At 43.9% G+C, this 27237-nt stretch overlaps 1 protein-coding gene across 3 annotated transcripts; it reads right to left on the bottom strand.

Moving 5' to 3' along the window:
* Positions 1 to 3355: 3355 nt before the first annotated feature.
* On the bottom strand, positions 3356 to 27011 carry LOC110494390 (kelch domain-containing protein 8A). 3 transcript variants are annotated; one of them, XM_021569398.3, is made up of 8 exons: positions 26114 to 27011; positions 16877 to 17290; positions 16548 to 16758; positions 16213 to 16377; positions 15736 to 15954; positions 7463 to 7564; positions 7208 to 7356; positions 3356 to 6465 (listed from the first exon to the last, which is right to left on the bottom strand). In XM_021569398.3, the coding sequence occupies exons 2-8, from the start codon at positions 17039 to 17041 to the stop codon at positions 6412 to 6414; spliced, it is 1065 nt and encodes a 354-aa protein (XP_021425073.1). In that variant the 5' UTR covers positions 17042 to 17290; positions 26114 to 27011; the 3' UTR covers positions 3356 to 6411. The 3 variants fall into 3 exon arrangements, 2 of the variants coding, with proteins under 2 accessions (XP_021425073.1, XP_090061892.1); XM_090205766.1 differs by having other exon boundaries at positions 15862 to 15954; XR_016487996.1 differs by lacking the exon at positions 3356 to 6465 and having other exon boundaries at positions 7218 to 7356; positions 15698 to 15954.
* Positions 27012 to 27237: the final 226 nt, after the last annotated feature.

The raw sequence follows: 27237 nt of genomic DNA, 5'->3' as shown, positions 1-27237 counted from the left end.
GCATTAGTTGAATTTGAACTTTTAGATTTTTTTATCATTTTCATTCAGATTTGTTTTATTAACCACGTAACAACGATTTTGAGAAGAAAAAAAACGTATATTTGAAATGAAACTGTCACACAGATGGTAGAAATGGTAGAATAAATTCTTAGCTTCCCCAAACATGGAACTCACGTGTCACGCCACCTACTGTATGTCAGCTATTGGCCTACCCAAGTTTATCAGGCATCACTTTGTCTTGGAAAATGCGGTTCGTATTTTCTTCTTCGCCATGATCAGCTAAGAAATGGATGATTAAGTCTAATTATCATGACAGTTTAGCCCAATGACTGAAACTCCGGGACAGCAGTCATGAGTAGCCTAATTTCATTCCATAGGCTATTGTCCTGCTTTTAGGATATGGTGTGTTTGTTAACATGTTAATTCATATTCACAACGATGCAAATGTGTATTTTCTATGGCGCCATTTAGGCTATTTGATTGGAAACACACATGATGTAAAAAGTGTCTGTCTCATGTCATAAATTCGGTTGCTCTGTGGGCTTTTTCCACTCCTCAATTGTCCAGTGTTGGTGTTTGTGTGCCCACTGGAGCCGCTTCTTGTTTTTATCTGATAGGAGTGGAATCTGGTGTGGTCGTCTGCCGCAATAGTCCATCCGTGACAAGGATCTATGAGTTGTGCGTTCCAAAACGTTCTGCACACCACTGTTGTACTGCGCCGTTATTTGTCTGTTAGCTTGCACAATTCTTGCCATTCACCTTCGACCTCTCTCATCAATGAGCTGTTTTCACTCACAGGATTCCCACTGACTGGATGCATTTTGGTTGTTGTACCATTCTGGGGAAACCCGAGAGACTGTTGTGCGTGAAAAGCCCAGTAGGGCAGCGGTTTCTGAGATAGTCGCTTAGGTCTCCCGTTTTGCCCATACTAACGTTCAATCGAACAGTAACTGAATGCTTCGATGCCTGTCTGCTTGATTTACAGTATATAGCAAGCCACGGCCACTCGACTCACTGTCTGTAGGAACAATCCATTTTCGTGAACGGGGTGGTACCTAATAAACTGGCCAGTCAGTTATGTTAGATGACTTTGATTGAGTGTTGGTTGAGCGCAGCAATGCTCTAGGTTGCGGTCTACTCCTGCCTAGTGGGCGGGCCGGCCCTGGGCACCATTGTTAGTAACGTTACATTGAATTCCTCATGGCAGGATGGCTGTGATGCTCTGATCATTTTGTTACTTCCTGCCTTGGTCACATGCTCTCAACCAATCATATTCTGACACAGACGAGCTGAAGGTGAAGCCATGACTTCCTTCCTTCCCCACTTTTCTCCCCATATCCTCAGTAGCCACATTGTCTTTTGACAGGTGGCATCAATCCTATGAGATACTAGTCTTTTGACTGAGAATTTCACAATCTGACACAAGACAATGTCATAGCCATTTAGGGGCCTAGGGCTGACAGAATATGACTGTGATCCATTGAAAGGATACAGCAGTTATGGATCCTACCCATATCATGGCCTGTTGGCAGCAGTCACGAATGAACAGTTAAACATGTGACTAGTCTGAACTGAAGCTGTCCCACTGTCCATCATAATGCCTCCTTCTCTCTCTCTGCTGCAGGGCAGGGCCATAGAGGCAGGCCATTTACCCCGAGTTAATAATGTGGAAAAAGCACAGGGGAGAATACAGTGGTCACAGAAAACAGTCAAGCCTGGGACACGCAAACTCTCTCCTCTGAAAGCAAACAATCCATTAGGCAGTGGTGACTCAGTGTGTGTGTGTGTAGGGGCAAAGAGGGGTCAGGGGGTGAATTTAAACCAAAAATGGACACCAGCAGTCATCACAAACAGGAAGTCTAAGTTACAGCATTAGAATTAAAAGGACTAAGGTTTCCATTCACAACAAATCACCTCTGTGGTGGATGAAGAGGAGGAATATTATTTTGAGGAATGTTAATGTTGGTTTCTCAAATGATTGCCTCGCCTGGTTCACCAACTACTTCTCTGATAGAGTTCAGTGTGTCAAATCGGAGGGTCTGCTGTCCGGACCTCTGGCAGTCTCTATGAGGGTGCCACAGGGTTCAATTCTTGGACCGTCTCTGATCCACCTCTACGCAGACGACACCATTCTATATACTTCTGGCCCTTCTTTGGACACTGTGTTAACAACCCTCCAGGCAAGCTTCAATACCATACAACTCTCCTTCCGTGGCCTCCAATTGCTCTTAAATACAAGTAAAACTAAATGCATGCTCTTCAACCGATCGCTACCTGCACCTGCCCGCCTGTCCAACATCACTACTCTGGACAGCTCTGACTTAGAATACGTGGACAACTACAAATACTTAGGTGTCTGGTTAGACTGTAAACTCTCCTTCCAGACCCACATCAAACATCTCCAATCCAAAGTTAAATCTAGAATTGGCTTCTTATTTCGCAACAAAGCATCCTTCACTCATGCTGCCAAACATACCCTTGTAAAACTGACCATCCTACCAATCCTCAACTTCGGCGATGTCATTTACAAAATAGCCTCCAATACCCTACTCAACAATTTGGATACAGTCTATCACAGTGCAATCCGTTTTGTCACCAAAGCCCCATATACTACCCACCATTGCGACCTGTACGCTCTCGTTGGCTGGCCCTCGCTTCATACCCGTCGCCAAACCCACTGGCTCCATGTCATCTACAAGACCCTGCTAGGTAAAGTCCCCTTATCTCAGCTCGCTGGTCACCATAGCATCTCCCACCTGTAGCACACGCTCCAGCAGGTATATCTCTCTAGTCACCCCCAAAACCAATTCTTTCTTTGGCCGCCTCTCCTTCCCGTCCTCTGCTGCCAATGACTGGAACGAACTACAAAAATCTCTGAAACTGGAAACACTTATCTCCCTCACTAGCTTTAAGCACCAACTGTCAGAGCAGCTCACAGATTACTACACCTGTACATAGCCCACCTATAATTTAGCCCAAACAACTACCTCTTTCCCTACTGTATTTATTTATTTTGCTCCTTTGCACCCCATTATTTTTATTTCTACTTTGCACATTCTTCCACTGCAAATCTACAATTCCAGTGTTTTACTTGCTATATTGTATTTACTTCGCCACCATGGCCTTTTTTTGCCTTTACCTCCCTTATCTCACCTCATTTGCTCACATCGTATATAGACTTGTTTATACTGTATTATTGACTGTATGTTTGTTTTACTCCATGTGTAACTCTGTGTCGTTGTATGTGTCGAACTGCTTTGCTTTATCTTGGCCAGGTCGCAATTGTAAATGAGAACTTGTTCTCAACTTGCCTACCTGGTTAAATAAAGGTGAAATAAATAAATAAAAAATGTAATTGATGCTTATAACATGTTTATTTCAACTGTTCACAATACATTCTAAAACTCAATTTCACTCCAACATTCTACAATGGTTCATTCCAACATTCTAGAACTCTTGCTTTTGAATCGATGGTGTGTCAAACAGGGCTTGTAAATCAGTGGCTTAAAAATGTAAGAGTAATGCTTATGTTTCACCTATTTTTCCCAGGTTAGCATTTTTCATCATGAATCTTGTTCAGGAGGCAGCTCTGCAGAAAGTTTACTAGCTGGCACAGCCACAAAGTCAGAAAATCTGATTTTAAACCTAACCATAACCTTAACCCTAGCCTTAAATTAAGATTTTTAGAATTTTTACAATATAGCCAATTTTTATGTTCCAGCTGGCCTATCTAGCGGGAATTGCTCAGTTCTGCCTCCAGGACAAGACTCATCCCAGTAAATGTCAACCTGCCTATTTTTCTCACCTTGGTGAGGAATTAGTATTTTCTAAAGACAAGTGTTTCAGGGCGCAGTTATAAATTCACTGGGTCATTGAGTTTGAGGGAGAAGGTACAAAACTGAGCGTGTGTTTGCATAGTTAGTGTGAACTTGGATCATTTGTTTTATCATGCTTTGACCTATTGCCAGGGGCCCCAGGCAAAGGCCAGCCTGAGCCCAGACCCCCCCCCTTAATGTGCCATGAACACAATCATGAGGTTTTCATCTGATTGTCAAACAAATCACTTCAAAAGTAGGCTACCTTCTCACATTCATCCACAATAATTCCAGTATCCAAAAATCAGAGTGAGCAAAACAGCACCCTCTGTCTTACTATATGTAGCCCATGTATTGGATGCTGTCTGGCCAAATGACATGCCATACTCTTTATGACCTGACCGCATCAGATACGTGGGCTGCACATACAGCACATGTTCTATCAGCAGCAGCTGTCTTTTTTACTAAAGAAATGTATTAACTTAGGTCATTCTTCTGTTAAAATTAAAATGACATTTTAATTTTCTTGGCTCCGCTCTGAAAACACCTCATTGTTGCATGTTAATTTCAATGAAAGTCCCATTTGCAATCATATCATGTGGAACAATGCACGAGAACTCTGTCAGGAGGGTGGGGGCAGCAGCAGTTGGTGGGCCTTGAGACGGAGCATGGCAGGGCCTCGAGCGGAGAAAAAACAAACATTACTAGTATAGTTTCACGAGACCCCTTGATGATGTGATTGCCTCTTCTGCCTAATGGTAAATCCACCACTGCCTATTGATACTGTCAAACCACAACGACTGTTGAACAAAAGGATACGTACACCATAAATGGTGGCTATGTATATGGTGCCAACACTGTGAGGATTGTAAGCCTGTTTAGAATGTTTTAAATCTCCCACAATTTATAGTTTATATGTTGTTTAATTGCCATCTAGTGGTGAATAGTGAGATTGCAAGGCCATTTTCAACACCAACCAGATGCAGAGCATTGATAACAATTAAACAAAAATGATATAGATATAAGCACACTAGATACAGGTAGGAACTGGATGCACTCTATGGATTATTTTTTTTAAACTTCTGTTGTTTTATTTTCTAAACAATTTAGAAGAATATCTCATTGAACCCATACTGACTGTAGAAGTATCCATCTACTAGTTTGTGCTTATTAAATCACATCCTGAGAATGAAGCTATTCATGAATGATATTTCACATCAATCAATTGCCAATACACAGTGCACTAATGACAAACCCTAACATATGAACCAACGATTATTATTGCAGCTATGAGTATAACATATTTTCTAATATTGGGATGTTAAAGAGCTCTTTCTCCCAAACAAAACCTAAACAAGATTGAATAACACAACTGGAATATACACCATTTGATATATACACTATATACTCATTGACTAATATATGAAAGTATGATATCACACCAATAGAATTCATATTGCCATAGCCAATACAAAGGCTACACTATCAAATGTGTGGAACAGTCAACTTTGGATAATTGCACTCTGTTTCCGTACAGTGTAGTTTTTCAGATACATGATTTGGATCGGCTCAGGATATCTGCATGCTCCAGTTAAGTGGAGCTGGAAACAGTGCTAATATTCATGCCAGTCCAAGCAACTGCATACTGTACGTCAGGAGTTGACTGTACTTTAGGCCCTAGAAATGGGTGGACACTGACATGAGGTCATTTGCATCTACAGTATGAACAGCAAACTGTTGACAAACTGCACACATTTCCTATACAACATATATATTATACAGAACTCTAAGTAACAAAACAAACTGTTTTACCTTACTTTGGCCTTTACTTACTGTTAAGATATCATCTATATTTCCTGTCGAAAACATTTAATGCAAGGCAATCAGTAAGTCTACAACAATATATGTAAAAGTTTAAAAATATTGAAGACCTTTCTAAGCTTTCTAAGATAATTATAAAGCAGGGTTCTCCAACCCTGTTCCTGGAGAGCTACCGTCCTGTAGGTTCACACCAACCCTGTTCCTGGAGAGCTACCGTCCTGTAGGTTCACACCAACCCTGTTCCTGGAGATCTACTGTCCTGTAGGTTAACACCAACCCCGTTCCTGAACCTATAGGATGGTAGATCTCCAGGAACAGGGTTGGAGTGAATCTACAGGAGGGTAGATCTCCAGGAACAGGGTTGGAGAGCCTTGCCCTAAAGGGATATCACACACACAGTGCAGAGGAATCTTCTCATTACTAAAACTCGTATATATAACTTATTTACAGAGAAAGCCAGCTCCTCGTCTGTGTAGAGTATATTTGGATGCTGTGAGTCAGTATGATTACTATTGGGATCAATTCTGTGTGTGGGATCTAATCTGTGTTTGTTTGAGTGTGTATAGACAACCCAGCAGAGAGCAATGTTCTGTGTTTGTGGCATGACTTCCCCTTCCTTACTATTCTGCTGTAGATCTTTGGAAAATATTGCACTTGTCCAAGGTCAACAGCCGTTCTGAAAGCACTGGAGCCACTGATCTTGAAAAGAATGTTCCAGGAATCTTCTTGCTGTCATCCTGCTGTCAATCATCATGTAAGGGGCATGTCCTTGAGCCTACAGACACTCCTCCTCTTTTACGTACAGGATCTCATGGGCTGAACTAGGGACCTTATAGACAGACAGAGACAGACAGTCAAAAAAACAAGTGTGTGTAACGGTGACTAACCCCATTTTGTACAAATCTGCGGAGGAAAAGACTGACGCTGAACGTTAAATTGTGACGTGTCATGACGTGAAGCACAATGCAACTCATTCTGTGTCGTACAGCCTCTCTCCACCAGGGGTAGCACTTCTCTCTCAGATTAAAAACAAGAAAAGGAACAGGGACAAGGTACGGCGGATATCTAGTCATTTTTTGCTTCATCACTTGCAAGCCATCATGACTCTCACTGTTTACTTCTGAAGATAACTTTAGTGGCGCCCTAAAAACCAGATTCAAATTCGACACAAACCTTCAAATAGGTATGTAATGGCACATTACATAAACTTTTTATAGTGTTTTATTTACATTTTAGAGGTGATAAGTTAGACAGATCGGGTGAAATACGCATCTGTCCTTTTCACTATCACGGAAGAGGATTCGCTTCCCCAACCGCCATTTTTAAAGAGACCCGACGGAGCTCATTGCCATATGGGATCATGCGGAGATGGGCATCATGAAGGTCTTGTCATTGATTTTGTTGGAAAGGGGAAAATTTTGCTTTACAATGGTATTGATATTACAGTTGAGCTGGAAGTATTACATTTTTTGGTTGCTAAAATAAGGTCAATTGTACAAACCAGCGCGATGTACAAAAGTGAGTTAGTTAATGTTATGTGTGTGACAACATGCAGAGCAATATTCCAGCACCTGGTTAACTCCTCCAACCACCAGCAGGCGGTCCCTGATGACGATGGAGGAGGCGGAGCATCGTGGCATTGCCATAGGAACCAGTCTCTCCCACTTCCTCTTCTGAGGGTGGAAGGCTTCCACCGTGTCGAGAACTGAGGGTTGGTGACCTGGGGACCACACCCGGCCATCACACGTTGTCAAGACCAACTAGGTGTCAACAAAAACACACAAATACAGGCACATATACACGCACATTCACACTCCCTCCCTCACCAAGTCCTCCTGCTACAACCATCCTGCCCCTGAGGAAAGCTGAGGCGAAGTCAGCCCTCTTAGTCTTCATGGCCACCGTGTCCTCTGACTTCAGCCATGACCCTGGGGGGACAGAAGAGGAGGATGTTAACATTTTTGTGTGCAAGTGTCAACCACTTTCTATAGTGGAGGCATTGAAGTGTTGTAAAATCCACTCTGACCACTGCAGAAAACATGTTTCTTTGTTCTGCCAATTCTGCAAGCTACAATTTGGTGTTCTTGAATGCTGGTGGCATCACAACTCAGTAATACTGTGCGCACCATGAATACAAATGTCCTCGCACTCACACCTGGGCACAATGCACGCACACACACCAAACTATCAGGTCAAGGCCCAAGATATTGGAAATAAGAAGAAAGAGACAATTTCACTACGAAACCAACAAGTCGGTACATTTTAATCGCTTCAAAGGAGAAAAACCAGATTATTCCCTCCTGCAGTCTGGCAGGAGGTGACCTTTGGAGTAAAATTGCATATTATTTACACTTCTACTTAGGCAAACACTTGTGTGGCTAAAGACGGTGAAACTATTTCAGGGAAACAGCAAATAGGGCGGATACACAGTGCGTTTTTCAAGTCCTCTTTTTAAGCCTTTATGTTGTGCCTCATCTGTCTGTAGGACGTTAAGTATTTCTGGCATCACAATCAGCTCCACAGCTCCACAGAGAGAGACAGAGGGAGAGAGAGAAACTGAACCAGCAGATAAAAGCACTGTGTTAATAAACTGTTTTGATGCCAGCCCAGACTTGAACTTGAAAGGGAATAAGGCAGAGCACAGCTGGCGACGGGCACACTCCTCTGCCAAGGCCTTTGTTGTTGATGTGGTGGCTGGCTGGCACTCTCAGGGGCTTCCTCTAAATAACTTGTTTTAAACATATCATATTCAGCAGTAAGGAAGTTCCCTTCAGATTCAGAGTGAGGGGAACACACTAACACACTAGCAGGAAGACAGATCAGAGAGTTTAGTTGCTCTACAACAGATAGCTAAACTAGCAGGGACTGGAGATATTATAGTAAGTGGTGCAGTTAATGTACAGCACCAGTCAAACGTTTGGACACATCTACTCATTCCAGGGTTTTTCTTTATTTTTACTATTTTCTACAGTGCCTTGCGAAAGTATTCGCCCCCCTTGAACTTTGCGACCTTTTGCCACATTTCAGGCTTCAAACATAAAGATATAAAACTGTATTTTTTTGTGAAGAATCAACAACAAGTGGGACACAATCATGAAGTGGAACGACATTTATTGGATACTTCAAATTTTTTTAACAAATCAAAAACTGAAAAATTGGGCGTGCAAAATTATTCAGCCCCCTTAAGTTAATACTTTGTAGCGCCACCTTTTGCTGTGATTACAGCTGTAAGTCGCTTGGGGTAAGTCTCTATCAGTTTTGCACATCGAGAGACTGAAATTTTTTCCCATTCCTCCTTGCAAAACAGCTCGAGCTCAGTGAGGTTGGATGGAGAGCATTTGTGAACAGCAGTTTTCAGTTCTTTCCACAGATTCTCGATTGGATTCAGGTCTGGACTTTGACTTGGCCATTCTAACACCTGGATATGTTTATTTTTGAACCATTCCATTGTAGATTTTGCTTTATGTTTTGGATCAATGTCTTGTTGGAAGACAAATCTCCGTCCCAGTCTCAGGTCTTTTGCAGACTCCATCAGGTTTTCTTCCAGAATGGTCCTGTATTTGGCTCCATCCATCTTCCCATCAATTTTAACCATCTTCCCTGTCCCTGCTGAAGAAAAGCAGGCCCAAACCATGATGCTGCCACCACCATGTTTGACAGTGGGGATGGTGTGTTCAGCTGTGTTGCTTTTACGCCAAACATAACGTTTTGCATTGTTGCCAAAAAGTTCAATTTTGGTTTCATCTGACCAGAGCACCTTCTTCCACATATTTGGTGTGTCTCCCAGGTGGCTTGTGGCAAACTTTAAACAACACTTTTTATGGATATCTTTAAGAAATGGCTTTCTTCTTGCCACTCTTCCATAAAGGCCAGATTTGTGCAATATACGACTGATTGTTGTCCTATGGACAGAGTCTCCCACCTCAGCTGTAGATCTCTGCAGTTCATCCAGAGTGATCATGGGCCTCTTGGCTGCATCTCTGATCAGTCTTCTCCTTGTATGAGCTGAAAGTTTAGAGGGACGGCCAGGTCTTGGTAGATTTGCAGTGGTCTGATACTCCTTCCATTTCAATATTATCGCTTGCACAGTGCTCCTTGGGATGTTTCAAGCTTGGGAAATCTTTTGTATCCAAATCCGGCTTTAAACTTCTTCACAACAGTATCTCGGACCTGCCTGGTGTGTTCCTTGTTCTTCATGATGCTCTCTGCACTTTTAACGGACCTCTGAGACTATCACAGTGCAGGTGCATTTATACGGAGACTTAATTACACACAGGTGGATTGTATTTATCATCATTAGTCATTTAGGTCAACATTGGATCATTCAGAGATCCTCACTGAACTTCTGGAGAGAGTTTGTTGCACTGAAAGTAAAGGGGCTGAACAATTTTGCACGCCCAATTTTTCAGTTTTTGATTTGTTAAAAAAGTTTGAAATATCCAATAAATGTCGTTCCACTTCATGATTGTGTCCCACTTGTTGTTGATTCTTCACAAAAAAATACAGTTTTATATCTTTATGTTTGAAGCCTGAAATGTGGCAAAAGGTCGCAAAGTTCAAGGGGGCCGAATACTTTCGCAAGGCACTGTATATTGTAGAATAATAGTGAAGACATCAAAACTATGAAATAACACATATGGAATCATGTAGTAACCAAAAAAGTGTTAAACAAGATTCTTCAAGGTCGCCAGCCTTTGCCTTGATGACAACTTTGCACACTCATTCTCTCAACCAGCTTCATGAGGTAGTCACCTAGAATGCATTTCAATAACAGGTTTTTCTTGTTAAAAGTTAAATAGTGGAATTTCTTCCCTTCTTAATGCTTTTCAGCCAATCAGTTGTGTTGTGACAAGGTAGGGTTGGTACACAGAACATAGCCCTATTTGGTAAAAGACCAAGTCCATATTATGGCAAGAACAGCTCAAATAAGCAAAGAGAAATGACAGTTCATCATTACTTTAAGACACGAAGGTCCGTCAATCTGGAAAATGCCATGAAGCAGTCGCAAAAACCATCAAGAGCTATGATGAAACTGGCTCATGAGGACCACCACAGGAATGGAAGACCCAGAGTTACCTCTGCTGCAGAGGATAAGTTCATTAGAGTTAACTGCATTTCAGATTGCAGCCCAAATAAATGCTTCACAGAGTTCAAGTAACAGACACACCTCAACATCAACTGTTCAGAGGAGACTGCATGAATCAGGCTTTCATGGTCGAATTGCTGTAAAGAAGCCACTACTAAAGGACACCAATAATAAGAAGAGACTTGCTTGGGCCAAGAAACACGAGCAATGGACATTAGACCGGTGGAAATCTGTCCTTTGGTCTGATGGGTCCAAATTGGAGATTTTAGGTTACCACCACCATGCCTTTGTGAGACACAGAGTAGGTGAACGGATGATCTCTGCATGTGTGGTTCCCACCGTGAAGCATGGAGGAGGTGTGATGGTGTGGAAGTGCTTTGCTGGTGCCACTGTGTGATTTATTTAGAATTCAAGGCACACTTAACCAGCATGGCCACCACAGCATTCTGGAACAATATACCATCCCATCTGGTATGCCCTTAGTGGGACTATCATTTGTTTTTCAACAGGACAATAACCCAATACCTCCAGGCAGTGTAAGGGCTATTTGACCAAGAAGGAGAGTGATGGAGTGCTGCATCAGATGACCTGGCCTCCATAATCACCCGACCTCAACCCAATTGAAATATTTGGGATGAGATGGACCGCAGGGTGAAGGAAAATCAGCCAAAAGGTGCTCAGTATATGTGGGAAAAGCATTCCAGGTGAAGCTGACTGAGAGAATGCCAGGAGTGTGAAAAGCTGTCATCAAGGCAAAGTGTGGCTACTTTGAAGAATCTCAAATGTAAAATATATTTTGAATTGTTTAACACTTTTTTTGCCCCCTTTGTTACCCCGCCTTCCACAGTATTCACAGGGTTCAAGGGGAATATCAATCTCCCCAGGGTGAGTGACAAGATGGGACACTGTCCACAAGGGGGCGCCCCTCCTCCATAGGTGGCTCATTACTGTGATTCATTGCTGATTCCTGTCTGTAGCTCACTAGTCCCTATGAGGTGTCTAGTGATACAGGTTATTGGCTCTGTAGGCATTTAGTTGTTGGTAGCGGAGTCGCGGGAACGAGGAGGGTTGGACACGACCATGCTATTATCCCACACACAGTCTCTGGGGTTCATATGAGCCCCCACATGAGCTGTCTGTTAAAATAGAAAGGGTCACTGTTTCAGAGCTGTCTGTCCCTTTCCCAGCTAGGTTACAAGGCGCTTTGTCGCCAATACCTATGACTGGTCGGTAGGGTAACCTCCATGATAACGATTTTTTCTGGGTCTATTTTTAATGCATGCGGTCCAGCGCTGGGTGCCAGCCGGTGTGTCACTGGTCACCGGACCCAGAGTGGGACGATCGGTAGGCAAACCTTGGCACATAAACACTCTGTTTTTTCAACAAAGTTCCACAGTTTTCACCATTCATCTAACTCCTGAATGTGAGTTAGATGAAGTCTTCCTTCTCCAAGTTCAGTCACATGGTCGTCAAGAGTGGTGCGAATGGAAGAAGAACCAATCTCTCCCAGTCACTTCAGATGACACTACACAGGATTCTCACTGTCAGCTCCAACCAATGGCTGGCATGCGCAGTGTCGCCCTGGATCATGTGAACAGTGATGTCAGGGTACAGGCTACAATTGGTTGTGCATCCCCCACACTTCTGCAGCGTAGTCATGTCGACTGTTCCCGAGGCCTCAGTGCCCGTTTTGAGGGAGGAAATATCCTCCATCTCCAGAAGCAGGCAATCTGAGTGGTTCCTGTGTTGAAGATCTGGGACTACTGGTTCAGCCGGTACTCCTGGTTACGAAAAGGGGACTTTGTGTCTCATTCTAGAGAATGTGCCCTCAACAAGCATCTCCAGAATCTACAAACAGAATGTTCACGAGCTGCCGGTTATTACAGAGATTGACTGGGAGCTACTGTCCCGTATTCAGCCTCTAGGCTTCATAAGAAACTAGAAAAAGAGCTGTCTGACTCAGCACATTCTGTTTCTGGGTCTCGAGCTAGACTCACGGACGGTGTCCGGGTTCCGGCTCTGCTTAGACAAATTTTGTCTGGGTCACAGGGCGATTTCACCAGTGCCTATGCCTGCTGGGGATGATGGCTTCTGTGATGGAAGTTGTTCCCATGAGGCTTTTGTTGATAAGGCCCAACCAGCACTGAGTGCTGGCGTAGTGTCATCTGTTTTTCTTGATGAGGACACGAGTGCCCCGTTGGGAACCGACGCTCTGGCACACCAGTGGCCCCAGACCCTCCTTTATTTGTTTCCTTAGTGGGTCCCCCGGAAGGGTTTACCATTGATTGTTGTGGCTCTCCATTGGCCCAGGCAGCCTTGGTTCACGGAGACATTCGCCTTTTAGGTGGGGACCCGTGGAAACTCCTGTTGCGCATGGACCTGTTGTCCCAGGGACCTGCTGTCCCTGTTTGTCAAGCGAGGCTAGAGATTTGGTTCCTATGGGCCTAATCTGATGGCTCGAGGTTTACCTCTGAATGTTATTCCTAGCGTTCAGTCTGCAAGGGCGCCCTCCACCAGAGGGCTGTATGTGTATCAGTGACAAGCGTTTGAGCTCTGGTGCCAAGATAAAGGACTTTTCACTGCTCTGTGAGGGGCATACTTATGTTCTTATAGGGGCTTTACAAGCATTCTCCACTTTAAAAGTGTACATGTGCGCTGTATCGGCGTGACATGTGGGAATTGATGGAACCTCACTGGGGGCTCACCCCCTGGTGGTGCGGTTCCTGAAAGGTGTACGTTGTCTCGGTTTTGTGTGTAGATTTATGAGGGGGAAAATCAAATGAATCCATTTTAAAATAAGGCTGTAACGTAACAAAATGTGGAAAAAGTCTAGGGGTCTGAGGAGCAACAGAGGTTACATGCTCTGTGTTCGGTGCGAGCTTTACGCAGGTACATTGAACAGGCCCAGGATATCCGGTTATGTGATCAAGGTTTTGTCTGTTTTGCTAATCCAGCTCGCGGCAGGGCGCTCTCTAAACAGCGCCTCTCCCACTGGATTATGGAGATCTTTTGTGAGGTTTTATCTCTTGGATGTCACTTCTCCCAGTGTAGCTGTTCTTACAGCTGGGACAGGGGAAAGTCACTAGGCAGCGCGCCATGTGCTCAACACCCAGACTGATGCATCTGGCGGGGTCAGTTCTGGGTGGTCAGTTCAGTTCGGCCATGTGCTCAACACCCAGACTGATGCATCTGGCGGGGTCAGTTCTGGGTGGTCAGTTCAGTTCGGCCATGTGCTCAACACCCAGACTGATGCATCTGGCGGGGTCAGTTCTGGGTGGTCAGTTCAGTTCGGCCATGTGCTCAACACCCAGACTGATGCATCTGGCGGGGTCAGTTCTGGGTGGTCAGTTCAGTTCGGCCATGTGCTCAACACCCAGACTGATGCATCTGGCGGGGTCAGTTCTGGGTGGTCAGTTCAGTTCAGCCATGTGCTCAACACCCAGACTGATGCATCTGGCGGGGTCAGTTCAGTTCGGCCATGTGCTCAACACCCAGACTGATTCATCTGGCGGGGTCAGTTCAGTTCAGCCATGTGCTCAACACCCAGACTGATGCATCTGGCGGGGTCAGTTCAGTTCGGCCATGTGCTCAACACCCAGACTGATGCATCTGACGGGGTCAGTTCAGTTTGGCCATGTGCTCAACACCCAGACTGATGCATCTGGCGGGGTCAGTTCAGTTCGGCCATGTGCTCAACACCCAGACTGATGCATCTGGCGGGGTCAGTTCAGTTCGGCCATGTGCTCAACACCCAGACTGATGCATCTGGCGGGGTCAGTTCTGGGTGGTCAGTTCAGTTCGGCCATGTGCCGTTTAATTTAATTTCCTTTGGGGTCAGCTTGGTACGTGATTATATTTCCCCATAGTACAGCGTTTCCCAAACTTAGACCTGGGCACCCCAGGGGATGCTGATTGTTTTTGCTATTTTGCACACTGGTTTTCAGTCAACATTCTCTAAGGACATTAAAGAATGGATAAGTATAGCCATGATTGTGATACAGGGTATAATATCCCAGATTCCCTGTGTGTGAGTTGTAGACTCTGTGGGGAAAGATAATAAAGCAATCTGTTTCTGAATCCTGTAATTGAAACATCTCCCTCCTAGCTATAGCTGGTCTCCCATCTCATCTCCACTTAGATTAGATTGGGAGGGGGTGTGAATGGGTCTTATTGTTTACCGTGTGTGTGTGTGTGTGTGTGTGTGTGTGTGTGTGTCTGTGTGTGTATGTGTGTATGTGTGTGTATGTGTCTGTGTGTGTATGTGTGTGTATGTGTGTGTATGTGTGTGTATGTGTGTGTATGTGTGTGTGTCTGTATGTGTGTGTGTCTGTGTGTGTATGTGTGTGTATGTGTGTGTCTGAGGAGGGTAGAGTAAATGAATGTATAATATATCTGGAGTAAAACACAGACAGACAGACAGACAGACAGACAGACATTCTCACTGAGGTGTTAGATTAGTATTCAGACTCCTACTGCTCCTTTCATTTGGCTTTGTTTGGGAAAAATACAAAAATAGAAATGCGTGACAAAATACCCTGCTGTCTGAAATTACTTATCGATGTTTTCTCCCTGGTCTCTTCTCAATTTGATATTTTGTTATTCAGAGATTTCTTTCTGTGAGACGAAAAATAATTCATTTTTTCCAGGAATATGAGACACACACACATGCACGCACGCACGCACACACACATGCACGCACACACACACACACACACACGGGGCGGCAGTTAACCCACTGTTCCCAGGCCGTCATTGTAAATAAGAATTTGTTCTTAACTGACTTGCCTAGTTAAATAAAGGTAAAAAAAAATAAAAATAAACACACACACTGTTTGTGTATGTCTTTGTATGTGTGTTCTAAACTCTACATGTAGAGAGTGGTCTTTCTCCTAATTCTCTCTCAGATTTGCAGTGTGGCTTTTACAATAGAATAGGACTTTATTGTCTTCCTGGAGAAGGGAATCAGTGCACTTACATGTATGTTTGTGTGTGTGTGTTCTTGGTGGTCTATACCCTGGTTAGTATCAAAGATGTTGACGTTCTTGGTGAATTTGGAGCTCTGGTGGCCTCCTCCCTTCCTCAGCCCCCCCAGCAGACACAGCCTCCCCGAACTGTCCCAGAACATGCCCCCGTACGAACGTTTACACGGCATGTTGGGTAGTGTAGTCCAGGAACGTGTCTCTGAGTCGTATACCTCGAAGACCTTCAACGTGCGTTTACACTGACGCCCACCTAGGGAGAACACACACACTTAGTATACTCTGAGGACGCTGATGATGTGGACGTCAATTAAGGCAGTCCACCGCACCTCTCTGATTCAGAGGGGCTGGGTTAAATGCGGAAGACACATTTCGGTTGAATGCATTCAATTGTGAAACTGACTAGGTATCCCCTTTCCTCCTTCCCATTACACATGCAAACATACACACACACACACACACACACACACACACACACACACACACACACACACACACACCCTTTCCTTACCTGCCACGTAGATCTTGTTGCCCAGCAGGTGTGCGGTAGCGTCATACCGCGGTGTGGGCATAGGGGGCAGTAGTGCCCACACGTCCTTCCTCATATCATACTGCTGCAGTATACTACGGGGGAGCAGGTCTGCACCCATACCCCCTACAGCCAACGCACGTCCATCTACAGAGAGGTGAGAGAGAGAAAGAGAGACAAAGACAGCGAGAGGGGGGTAGAGAGAGAGGAGGGAGGGGAGGGAGGGGAGGAGGTAAAAACTGAGCCAAAACATGTTTCTGGTCATGTATAGAATGTGCAACTAACTATGAACAGTGAGTAACCCCCACCCTACACACCTTTCACAATGATGGCCACCCCCATCAGTGCTTCTCTGAGAGCGCTCCTCTTCCTCCACCTCCCCTCCTCTGTGTTGTACACCTCCACCACCTTCAGAGGGCGCTGGTCATCCCCTACACCGCCCACCACCAGGATCTGCTTGCCCAGCACCGCCACGGCTGTACCTGCCCGAGGGGTGGGCATGGGGGGAAGGCTCAGCCACCGGTCCCCCTGATAACAACAATCAATAAAGTGTAATTACATGGTTGTTTAGACCTGTTATATTTGAACTGTGTGTGTTCTTTGTTTAATCCTGTGTGTGTGTGTGTGTGTGTGTGCGCCAACCTACCTCTGGAGAGTAGAGTTCTAAGGCTGGGGAGGGCCTCCCTGCAGCATCACAGCCCCCCAGCATGTACATCTGCCCCCCCACCTCCGCCAGGGAGTGGTAGACACGCCCGCTGGGCAGCCGTGCCAGGCTCTGCCAGTGAAACTCATGGGCCGAGGGCACAGACATCTCTATCTCAGCCCAGGGAAGGGAAGGGTTGCTGGGGGAGAGGTGAGGGTGAAGTGGGTCCAGGGAACCAGAGGGAGATGGACAGGGTTAGCACCCCAGGGTATAGAGCCCTGTCTTGGGGAAGAGCTACGAAAGTGGTGTTGTCAGGAGATCCAGTGACCCAGGTGGAAAGATAGGGGGTAAAGCAAGGTCCGCAAAGCCCAGGCAGAGGCTCTTCCACTGGAGTTTACTACTGGCTCAGACTGGGTCCTGCAGGAAATGAGAGAGAAGGATGGTTAGTATGGAACAGGAAGGACAAAGAGGCCTCATCTAATTTCCCAATGACTCATTATATGGTCATTGAGCAGATGCTTCTAATCAAAGCAACCTACAGCCAGTGGTGACCGGTCATTCACTTGTTTTCTGGCTTGCCTGTTTTGCATGTTATTTTGGCATTAATACGGGTCACATATCAGTTTGTAAACAATGTAAAAAAAAAAGAAAAATAGCATTGAGTTAATAAAGCCGCATACAAACATGGTCTCTTTGTTGTTTTCTTGAGTAAGGCAGCTCCAAAATGCAGGTGTTTCAGCCTAGTTCAGTGCTTTATATGGTGGTGGGGCAAGCCAGCAGAAAATATGAAGCGTTGCGCCGTGATAGGCTCAGTGTTCTGTCACTAATGGAGACACTACGTCACCGCCAACTCTAAGGGTAGAGCTATAAAATTCTAGCCCCTTGGGTGCTGCCATAGAGTTACATTAGAAGTGCCCATTCATGAAGGCTCAAGGTCATTGGCCAAATCACGTTATATGTACAGTAGCTTTGATTGGACTGATCATGTCAACATCATACTTTCAGTCATCATCATGAATCAAGTCGACAATCTACTGGAAAATCATTTTTAATCCTTGTCATATGAAGAGAAATTATAGATAAAACGTATCGGTGCTCATCGGCGATTGGACATAAACATTACACAAGTTGGAAATCGCAAATTCAACAATGCGTGGTTTGGAAGGAATCAGTGACAGTGGCTAACTGCAAGCATTGCATAGCAATCACTAGCCTGCTATTCAGTGGAGTGGCTGTGATCCCAAATCTGGGATTAAGGGGCTCTTTTCCAAGTTTAAAATGATAAACATTCAACATTACCCATCCTGTCAATGAAGCATGATTTGTGCCGCGCTCAAAACGACTGTTAACTCGGAACTGCAAAAACTTGACAGTGAGTTCAAGACAACTGGGAAGTCGGGAATAAACAAGCTCCGACTGGGAAAATACGTTTTGAGCGGTCATCCAAATCCAAATCTAAATCCGGCCTCTTTCTAGAGCTACGACCTGAAGATCAATGACGTCATCATGATTCACCTTGTTTTTTTCCAGAGTTCCCAGTTGTTTTGAAAGCACCATAAATCCAAAGAATGCCAGACTCTAATGACAAAATTTGCCCACGAAGGAACCCTGCGCCACCTTCCTGTTCAAGTGAGCACAGCAAAACAAGTTTAGTCCAAAAATGTATTGAATGCTGCTGCATAAATTATGTATAATGCCAGGGAGAAATGTATACTGTAGCTAAGAAAGTAATACTACGTGTATGTTGTGTAGTAACATGTTAGTAGCCCATATGCCTCAACCTAATAATTTGGTCTATTTACGCCTCTTAATTTCACCTACTTTTCTGACTTGGTGGTGCACATGTAGCCTACAACCTGTTGGTGGTGCACATGTAGCCTACAACCTGTTTTAGAGAAATGTAATCATTGAATATTGTAAGAGCTTTCATTGTCTGCTTATATGTCCCCTTTATTTATCCTACGGTTCTGACTTGGTGTACAGGGAGAACACTTTAAGAACGGCCCATGTTCTGAATTCTGTCGCTGTACATGTCAAAAGTGCTGAACAAATAGTTATATTAACTACGTCCGTCCTAGCTCGCTCATTAATGTCTTAATCGAATTTACAGATTGCCTTGTATCCTCTTGTCTTCCCCTTATGCCATAGTTTGTACATCTCAGTTGTCATTAGAAACCACATTTGTTTAAGCAAGTCAGCCATAACAGCTATGTTTTTTTTAAAGGTAGTAAATGAGGCTGAATGAATTGTTTCGCTGCCAGACAAGGCTGATGTTGGGACAGCTTTATGTAGGTCCTAACAGTATGTGGGCACCGTTTGTCAACGTTATAGTGCAATTAATGTATTGTTTAGTGTTGTGGCTTTGCTGGCATGCATCCCACTTGTTATTTTTTTGGCCCCACCAACATTTCCATGCTAAAATTGCCACTGCCTACAGCAATTTACTTTTCAACAGATTGGATGTTCACTCAAACATAATTGGTCACTCAAACATAATTGGCTTACTTCAGTACAAATTTGTGTGGGTTTGGCACATTCAACAACGGAAGTTTAGTTAGTCTCTCCATCCATTTTCACTGTTTGACCGCAATGCACTATATTCCCTAAAGAGTTCCCACTACTGTCAAAGTGTGTATATGCACTATATTCCCTAAAGAGTTCCCACTACTGTCAAAGTGTGTATATGCACTATATTCCCTAAAGAGTTCCCACTACTGTCAAAGTGTGTATATGCACTATATTCCCTAAAGAGTTCCCACTACTGTCAAAGTGTGTATATGCACTATATTCCCTAAAGAGTTCCCACTACTGTCAAAGTGTGTATATGCAGTAGACAGATTCTTTGTCTCTCTGTCTCTCACTCATCTCTCCTTCTGTCTTTGTCTGCGCTCTCTCTCTCTCTCTCTTTCTCTCTCTCTCTCTCTCTCTTTCTCTCTCTCTCTCTCTCTTTCTCTCTTTCTCTCTCTCTTTCTCTCTCTCTCTCTCTCTCTCTTTCTCTCTCTCTCTTTCTCTCTCTCTCTCTTTCTCTCTCTCTCTCTGTCTCTCTCTCTCTCTTTCTCTCTCTCTCTCTCTCTCATCAGGCTGTCATACCTTTCTTCCAATCGCAAACAGACAAATAAAAGGAAGAGAGAGACACTTCTTTAGAATATTTTTTATTCTCTTTGGAACATTTGAGTGCAGGGATGGGTTACCATAGAAACAGTGACATGTGTTGTTGTGAGGGTACAGAGTTCCACCCAGTCAGTATATTGTTTGGTTTGGTTTTAATCATGGATTAAAGAAAAGCATAACAGAAAATAAAAGCTGTGGTGTTGTTCTCCACTCTGACCCAGGCAGGCAGAGTCTTGTTAACGAGGCAGGATTGCTTTCTCCTGTTGTGCCTTGCAGAGCATGTTAATTGCAATCTGTAACCGATTTTGCTTCACCACATCTTTCTTTAATTAACTGCTTGAACATTTTGAGATCAACAGAAGTTCCACCAGCACCCACGTAAATCGTTCACAATCAGCATGCATCTCTTTCCAAACTTTTAATTAGTTAGTCTCCCTCGGCTCGTTCCCTTTATATCCACAAATTGTCCCCTCGTACAGCAGTTCCAACAACAGTGTTCATGCTGGGTTGGGTTTAAATAAACGGACACCCAGGAGAGCCAATCAATGCTAGGGCTATAAAACTGCTGCTCTAACGTCGTCATCAAATCCTATTCAATGCAGCACAAACACAGTCCAACAAGGCTTTATTCCACTCATACAAGGCTGTCCCCACTAAGGTGGATGACTCACTGACTTGCAACACAGTACAATAACGGTGCTGGCCCCATGAGACCCAGACAGAGACGAGATCCAGATATATACAAACCTACCGTAGAACTGTAGTATCTTTTAATACACTACTCCGGACTGCAGTTCTACACTGGTGTTTTATCAGCCTGGGGACTTGCTATACAGCAGTATACTGCTTATGCTATTACTCTTTGTTTACAGAGTTACAGCACAGTACAGTGCAAGAAGGTAGTCTATCACAGTGTCACCCCACCCTGCAGGCTACCGTTACGGCTTAGAACTATTTGAAGAGCAAGAGAAACATTCTCTCCACAGGGACAAATATAGGAATTACAAAATCTCATCCTCATGTTTCATCACTACAAAAGTTGTATCAAGGAATTTCAGTGTTCGTCTATTCCCTCTCACTCGGTTCTGCCTGCATTCATTAGTATCCGCAATGCTCTCCTGCTTCCTGATAATAGAAAATGTGTTTTCAATGAAAACGATGACAAGAACAACAACCTAGATGTTTGGTTTAAATGTCTCCACTGTTAGCTTGAGGCAATAACTTTCTTTCAATACTTGTTGTTGTACAGTATGTTCACACACAGAAACACACTGACTTTCAGCTACATCTTCCCATTTGTATCAGCAACTGACACACAAACAGCAAATCAATAACAATGAGAAATGCATCTCTTGGAGCTACTGTACTCAGTGAAGGGCAGTGGTCACCAACCCTGTACCTGGACACCTACATGGTGTGCAGACTTTTGTTACAGCCCATCACTAACACACAGAAATTCAGCTAATCAAGGCCCTGCAGTTGATTAGTAGAATCAGGCGTGTTAGTGGTGCTAGATTAAAGGACCAAGGTTGGACCAGCTGATGTAAGGCTGTTGGCTGAGGCCAGGCCACTAAGTGATTATCCACATGACTAATTATATCTAACAGCTCATTGTCTCTCTCTCACTCAGGGGGTTTGACCTGATGAGCCTTGGGTCAATACACAATGGCAACGATGAGAGGAGGCCAAGTCAGCTCTCTCTCTCTCTGCTGTTTATACAGTAACTTACTGACAGCCAGGTACCTGTAAATTACTGTAAAAATGTATGGTAACTTAATATACCCTTTTCTTACAGTTACTTACAGGTAACTGGCTGCTAGTAAACACAACAGGATATTTGTTTTTACAATGTAGAATCAGGCGCTGTCTGTCTCGCCCTCCTGGCATCGCACATGTGTTTGTGTATGTGTGTGTGTCTGTGTGCTGTCTGTGTGTGAGTAAATGTGCTCTCTCGCTCGCATGCTTTTCGGTAAACAGCTGCTGTAAAAGCAGACCAATTGTTTCCATAGCAACCCAGCAGCATGCATACAGGCAGCACAAGCGGATGCAAGGCGGAATGACCAAGAGGTGATGATGTCACAATGAGAGCTGAGAATATCAAAAGCTGAGATAGAATGACACCCTATCTGCCAAATAACAGACCACTGTAGACTAGAACATGTCTCTAGACTAGAACATGTCCCTATAAATGAATATAAGGCCCGACACCCATCCCAACAATAAGCTAATATTCCTTTTTAATTATAAGATAGGTGCATTTGTCCTATTTCACACATATACAAGTGTGTATTATAAGCATGTGAATTGTATATTATTTGTGCATATCATATACCCCCTGAGCCACCCTCAGACAGTGGGGTCAAGGCCAGGGATCAGCCATTATTGACAGCAACCCTGGAGCAATTAGGGTTATGTGCCTTGATCAAGGGCATATCAAAATAATGTTCACCTAGTCAGCTCAAGGATTTCAACCAGCAACCTTCAGTTACTGACCCAATGCTCTTAACCGCTAGGCTACCTGTTGCCCATGTTTAACGTTGGCCAAACAGATATAGTCTTCATGTATGTAGGCATCGAGACAAAGAATGGAAGACACTGGAGCTGCTACTGTATAGATATATATGATGTAATCATCATGACGTATAAGTTACCAGACACGGTCTCAGGGATGGCTAACCCTGGAGATCCCTTCAATCACCACGAGTTAGGTAAATCTGCTTTTAGTTTTTATGAGCATCAAATGTGGAGAAAAATCTCCAAACATCCTTGTGTAATTGTTGTGTATAGAAATGCAGTATGTATAGTGTCATGGTTGTTTATTGATTTGTTCATGCAGATCTCATCTGTGAAAGAGACTGTGGTGTCAGCATGACTCCCTGCTTAAATTAAGGTTAAATAAAAATAATTAAAAAATCACAGCACATGCTGCAGGCATTCTGTTATTCAGACCAATGGACTTTATACTCAGTCTGACATACTGCTTTTACATGCTAGTAAAACTAAGTGCATGCTCTTCAACCGATCGCTGCCCACACCCTCCCGCCTGACTAGCATCACTACTCTGGACGGTTCTGACCTAGAATATGTGGACAACTACAAATACCTAGGTGTCTGGTTAGACTGTAAACTCTCCTTCTAGACTCACATTAAGCATCTCCACTCCAAAATTAAATCTAGAATCGGCTTCCTATTTCACAACAAAGCAACCTTCACTCATGCCGCCAAACATACCCTGACTATCCTACCAATCCTTGACTTTGGTGATGTCATTTACAAAATAGCCCCCAATACTCTACTCAGCAAACTGGATGTAGTCTATCACAGTGACATACGTTTTATCACCAAAGCCCCATATACTTCCCACCACTGTGACCTGCATGCTCTCGTTGGCTGGCCCTCGCTACATATCCGTCGCCAAACCCACTGGCTCCAGGTCATCTATAAGTGTTTGCTTATCTCAGCTCAATGGTCACCATAGCAACACCCACCCGTAGGATGCCCTCCAGCAGGTACATTGCACTGGTCATCCCCAAAGCCAACACTTCCTTTGGCCTCCTTTCCTTCCAGTTCTCTGCTACCAATGACTGGAATGAATTGCAAAAATATCTGAAGCTTGAGTCTTATATCTCCCTCTCTAACTTTAAGCATCAGCTGTCAGAGCAGTTTACCGACCACTGTACCTGTACACAGCCCATCTGTAAATAGCACACCAGACTACCTCAGACTACTATATTATTACTTACCCTCTTGCTGTTTTGCACCCCAGTATCTCTACTGGCACATCATCATCTGCACATCTATCACTTCAGTATTAATGCTAAATTGTAATTATTTCACCTCTATGGTCTATTTATTGCCTACCTCCCTACTCTTCTACATTTGCACACACTGTACATAGATCTTTCTATTTTGATTTTATTTGGTGTTATTGACTGTACGTTTGTTTATGTGTAACTCTGTGTTGTTGTTTTTGTCGCACTGCTTTGCTTTATCTTGGCCAGATCGCAGTTGTAAATGAGAACTTGTTTTCAACTGACCTACCTGGTTAAATAAAGGTGAAATAATAATAAAACATAAACACTGCAGGCTTACTGCACTGTACACTACTCCTGCAAACACACACAAACACACAGACACTCAGTCAGTACACACTGGCTGCTGGGTGGGAGAACCATTAGAAATGCCAATGTGGCAGCCTGGAAAAGGCATGAGCGCAGAAAGAGAGGGCAAAGAGCGAGAGTAAAGAGAGCGGGAAAGAAGGAAAGAGAGATGAGGGGAGTATTGAGTAGGAGTGGGATAAAAGAGGGAGTATTGCTAAGGTAGAGAATGAGAGTGAGATGACTGATAGAGCAATAAAGGGATGGAAGAACAAGTAGAGGTATTGATGGTAGTTCTATTACAGAGGGGAGCCAGGGACACAGTACCCCCTATAGGATTTTATACTTAATTACTACTACTGTGTGTATGTGAGTGAGTGAGTGTGTGTGTGTGTGTGTGTGTGTGTGTGTGTGTGTGTGTGTGTGTGTGTGTGTGTGTGTGTGTGTGTGGGTGTGTGTGTGAGTGTGTGTGTGTGTGTGTGTGTGTGTGTGTGTGTGTGTGTGTGTGTGTGTGTGTGTGTGTGTGAGAGAGCGAGAGAGAGAGAGAATGAGAGGGGGAATAAGGGGAAAGAAAGAGAGCCTACAGAACCAGTCTAACTATTTCTCCCGTGTCAGCAGAACGTGACTCTCTTGTGTCACTCTCTGCTGTGCTGACTGGGCCAGCAAGATAGAGACAAAAAGAGAGGGGTGAGGGGGAAGGGGACTGCCAAGGCTCCCAGCAGTGAGAGGTAGCAGACTGACAGGCCAAACTCCAGAGCTGTTAACTTTGGCAGAGTGGTCATGGGCCTCAGTCTTCAATAAGGAGAGTTACCCAGAGCAACTTTACAATGGCCTCAAAATTGTTTGTATTTATTTAGCATGAACCACAAGTATCTCCATGCACAATGCACAGGTCCATTGATTTATAGGGCATTCATGACTGTAGGTAATTAATAGATGCTAATGGGAGTGGAGGATGGAGAGAAGAAGTAAAGAGAGGAGAGGATTTCAGTCGCTATTCAACTCAGTGGGTGACCCAGATCTCCCAGCCTTGCTGCTAGCTGTATAGCGTGTGTTTGAGTCCGGGTTACACAGCCAGCCAGTCAGCATACAAATTACCTTTCAGACTGAAAATGGCATGAGTCATTATTAATTCTCCTTTTCAGCACTATTCTCCTTATCACTACCAAGAGTACAGTCATGACCAACAACAACACCAACCTCGTCACTACTACCACAATCATCATCATCATCATCATCATCATCATCATCATCATCTTACCACTTGTAAAAAATAACAAGTTAGAACTGGAAAAGAGATAATAGGTCTAGTGCAATTAATAATAGGTTTATAAGCTACTGTACACTTATCTGTGATTTATTGAGGTGCACTCACCAGCATGGTCACATAAACTAGCTGTAACATAGTACACAGAAATACAGGAAATTAAAATGAGTATATGTTACTTTTGGTATGGGTACATAAGACAGAAGGTTAATTAAGGAAAAAGATAAAGTGGGTAGGTTGGTCGGGATGGATGGATGATGATGGGCGGGCGTATAACGTCTAGCAACCCAAAGGTTGCGTGTCCGAATCTCATCACCGGCAACTATTTACCGGGCGGACATATAACGCCAACATCTAGCAACCCAAACTTTGCAACTACTTAGCATGTTAGCTCTCCTACCCATAACCCTAACCTTAACCCCAATCTCTAACTCCTAGCCTAGCTAAGGTTAGCTAACGTTAGTGTTAGCCACGTAGCCACATACCTAACGTTAGCCACAACACATTGGAATTCGTAACATATCATAAGAAATGGATGATCGACATCCACAAATTAATACAAACCATACCAAACATAACATATCATACTAATTGGAGTGTCCCGGATTCACGTTTACTATGTTAAGTCTACACCTGAGTCCAGGTTGCACACACACACACACACACACTGGCCTCAGAAAAGTTAAACACAAAGCGGACACGGCGCTTGCAATGACAGGTCGGTCACATTAAGCGACAATATTTCAAATAATCCTTCTCACTTACTTTTCTATCCTCACGCTGTCCGATTTCTCCCAGATATTCTCTCCGTCTGCGTCTTTGCTGGGAAGGCTGAGAGATGGAGAGAGAAGCTTCAGTGCAATAATCCACCCGAGAAATAGACACTCCCTCCTTCCTCTCTTCTCGCTGGTTTAGCAGTGTGTTTTCGCAGTAAAACAGGCACTGGTAGTAGCGCACTCTAAAAATGTATGTTCAAATAAGCCCAACCACTTCCATCCTTCGTCATTATGTGGGTCACACTTGAAATAGGAATTTCTGATTTCGCCGTAGCCTACTGATTGTCATTCATACATGAATTGTGGAATAAGGAGGGTCGGCCGCTGTGCCATGCCGATAACCCACATCGCACTCTGACACACGCTGACACACTTTTTACACCTTTTAATTGTAGGCCTAACAGCCATTTTTCATACAAAGAAAATCACTGAAATGTTTTTCCCTTCATAAATGTTTTATAAGTGAGTACATACAGCGCGTGGGGATTTTAGCATGTACATATTGGTGGGGCAAACACATAATTTTTGGGGGGATGCATGCCAGCAAAGCCACTACACAACACTAAACAATACATGCACTATAACGGTGATAAACGGTGCCTACATAAAGCTTTCCCAACAGCAGAGCTTTCTTTTCAGCACCATGGAGTGAATCCTTGCCACTGCTACACCTGGCTATCAGCTGAGCCTCGACTTGCAGCGAAACAGTTCATTCATTTACTGCCTTTTAAAAAAACATAGCTGATATGGCGGACTTGCTTAATCAAATCTGATTTCTACTGACAGTTGATATGCACAAACTATGGCATAAGGGAACGACGAACAGATAAAAGGCAATCCGTAATTTCGATTAAGACCTTAATGAGCGGGCTAGGATGGATGTGGTCAATATAACTATTTGTTCAGCAGTTTTGAAATGGACACTGACATAATTCAGAACATGGGCAGTTCTTACACTATTCTCCATGTACACCAAGTCAGAACCGTAGGATAAATAAAGGGGGCAATATTCAATGATTACATTTCTTTAAAAACAGGCTATAGGCTACATGTGCACCACCAAGTCAGAACAGTAGCCTAAGTTATGAGGGGAAAAGGGACCACATTATTAGG

This window comes from Oncorhynchus mykiss, chromosome 17 (genome assembly GCF_057628025.1).
Source record: "Oncorhynchus mykiss isolate SJ-2025 chromosome 17, ASM5762802v1, whole genome shotgun sequence".
Lineage (NCBI taxonomy): Eukaryota > Metazoa > Chordata > Actinopteri > Salmoniformes > Salmonidae > Oncorhynchus > Oncorhynchus mykiss.
The sequence above is the reverse complement of the archived record's forward strand: the minus strand, read 5'-3'. Positions and strand labels throughout refer to the sequence as shown.

What these genes read in the sequence shown, in the direction of transcription:
- LOC110494390 (XM_021569398.3), bottom strand. Translation starts at nt 17,041, where the DNA reads ATGTCTGTGCCCTCGGCCCATGAGTTTCACTGGCAGAGCCTGGCACGG. An exon ending in TAGAACTCTACTCTCCAGAG is followed by an intron (nt 16,759 to 16,876) that starts GTAGGTTGGCGC and finishes TGTTGTTATCAG; the next exon opens with GGGGACCGGTGGCTGAGCCT. An exon ending in CATCTTTGATACTAACCAGG is followed by an intron (nt 7,565 to 15,735) that starts GTATAGACCACC and finishes CTGTCCCCCCAG; the next exon opens with GGTCATGGCTGAAGTCAGAG.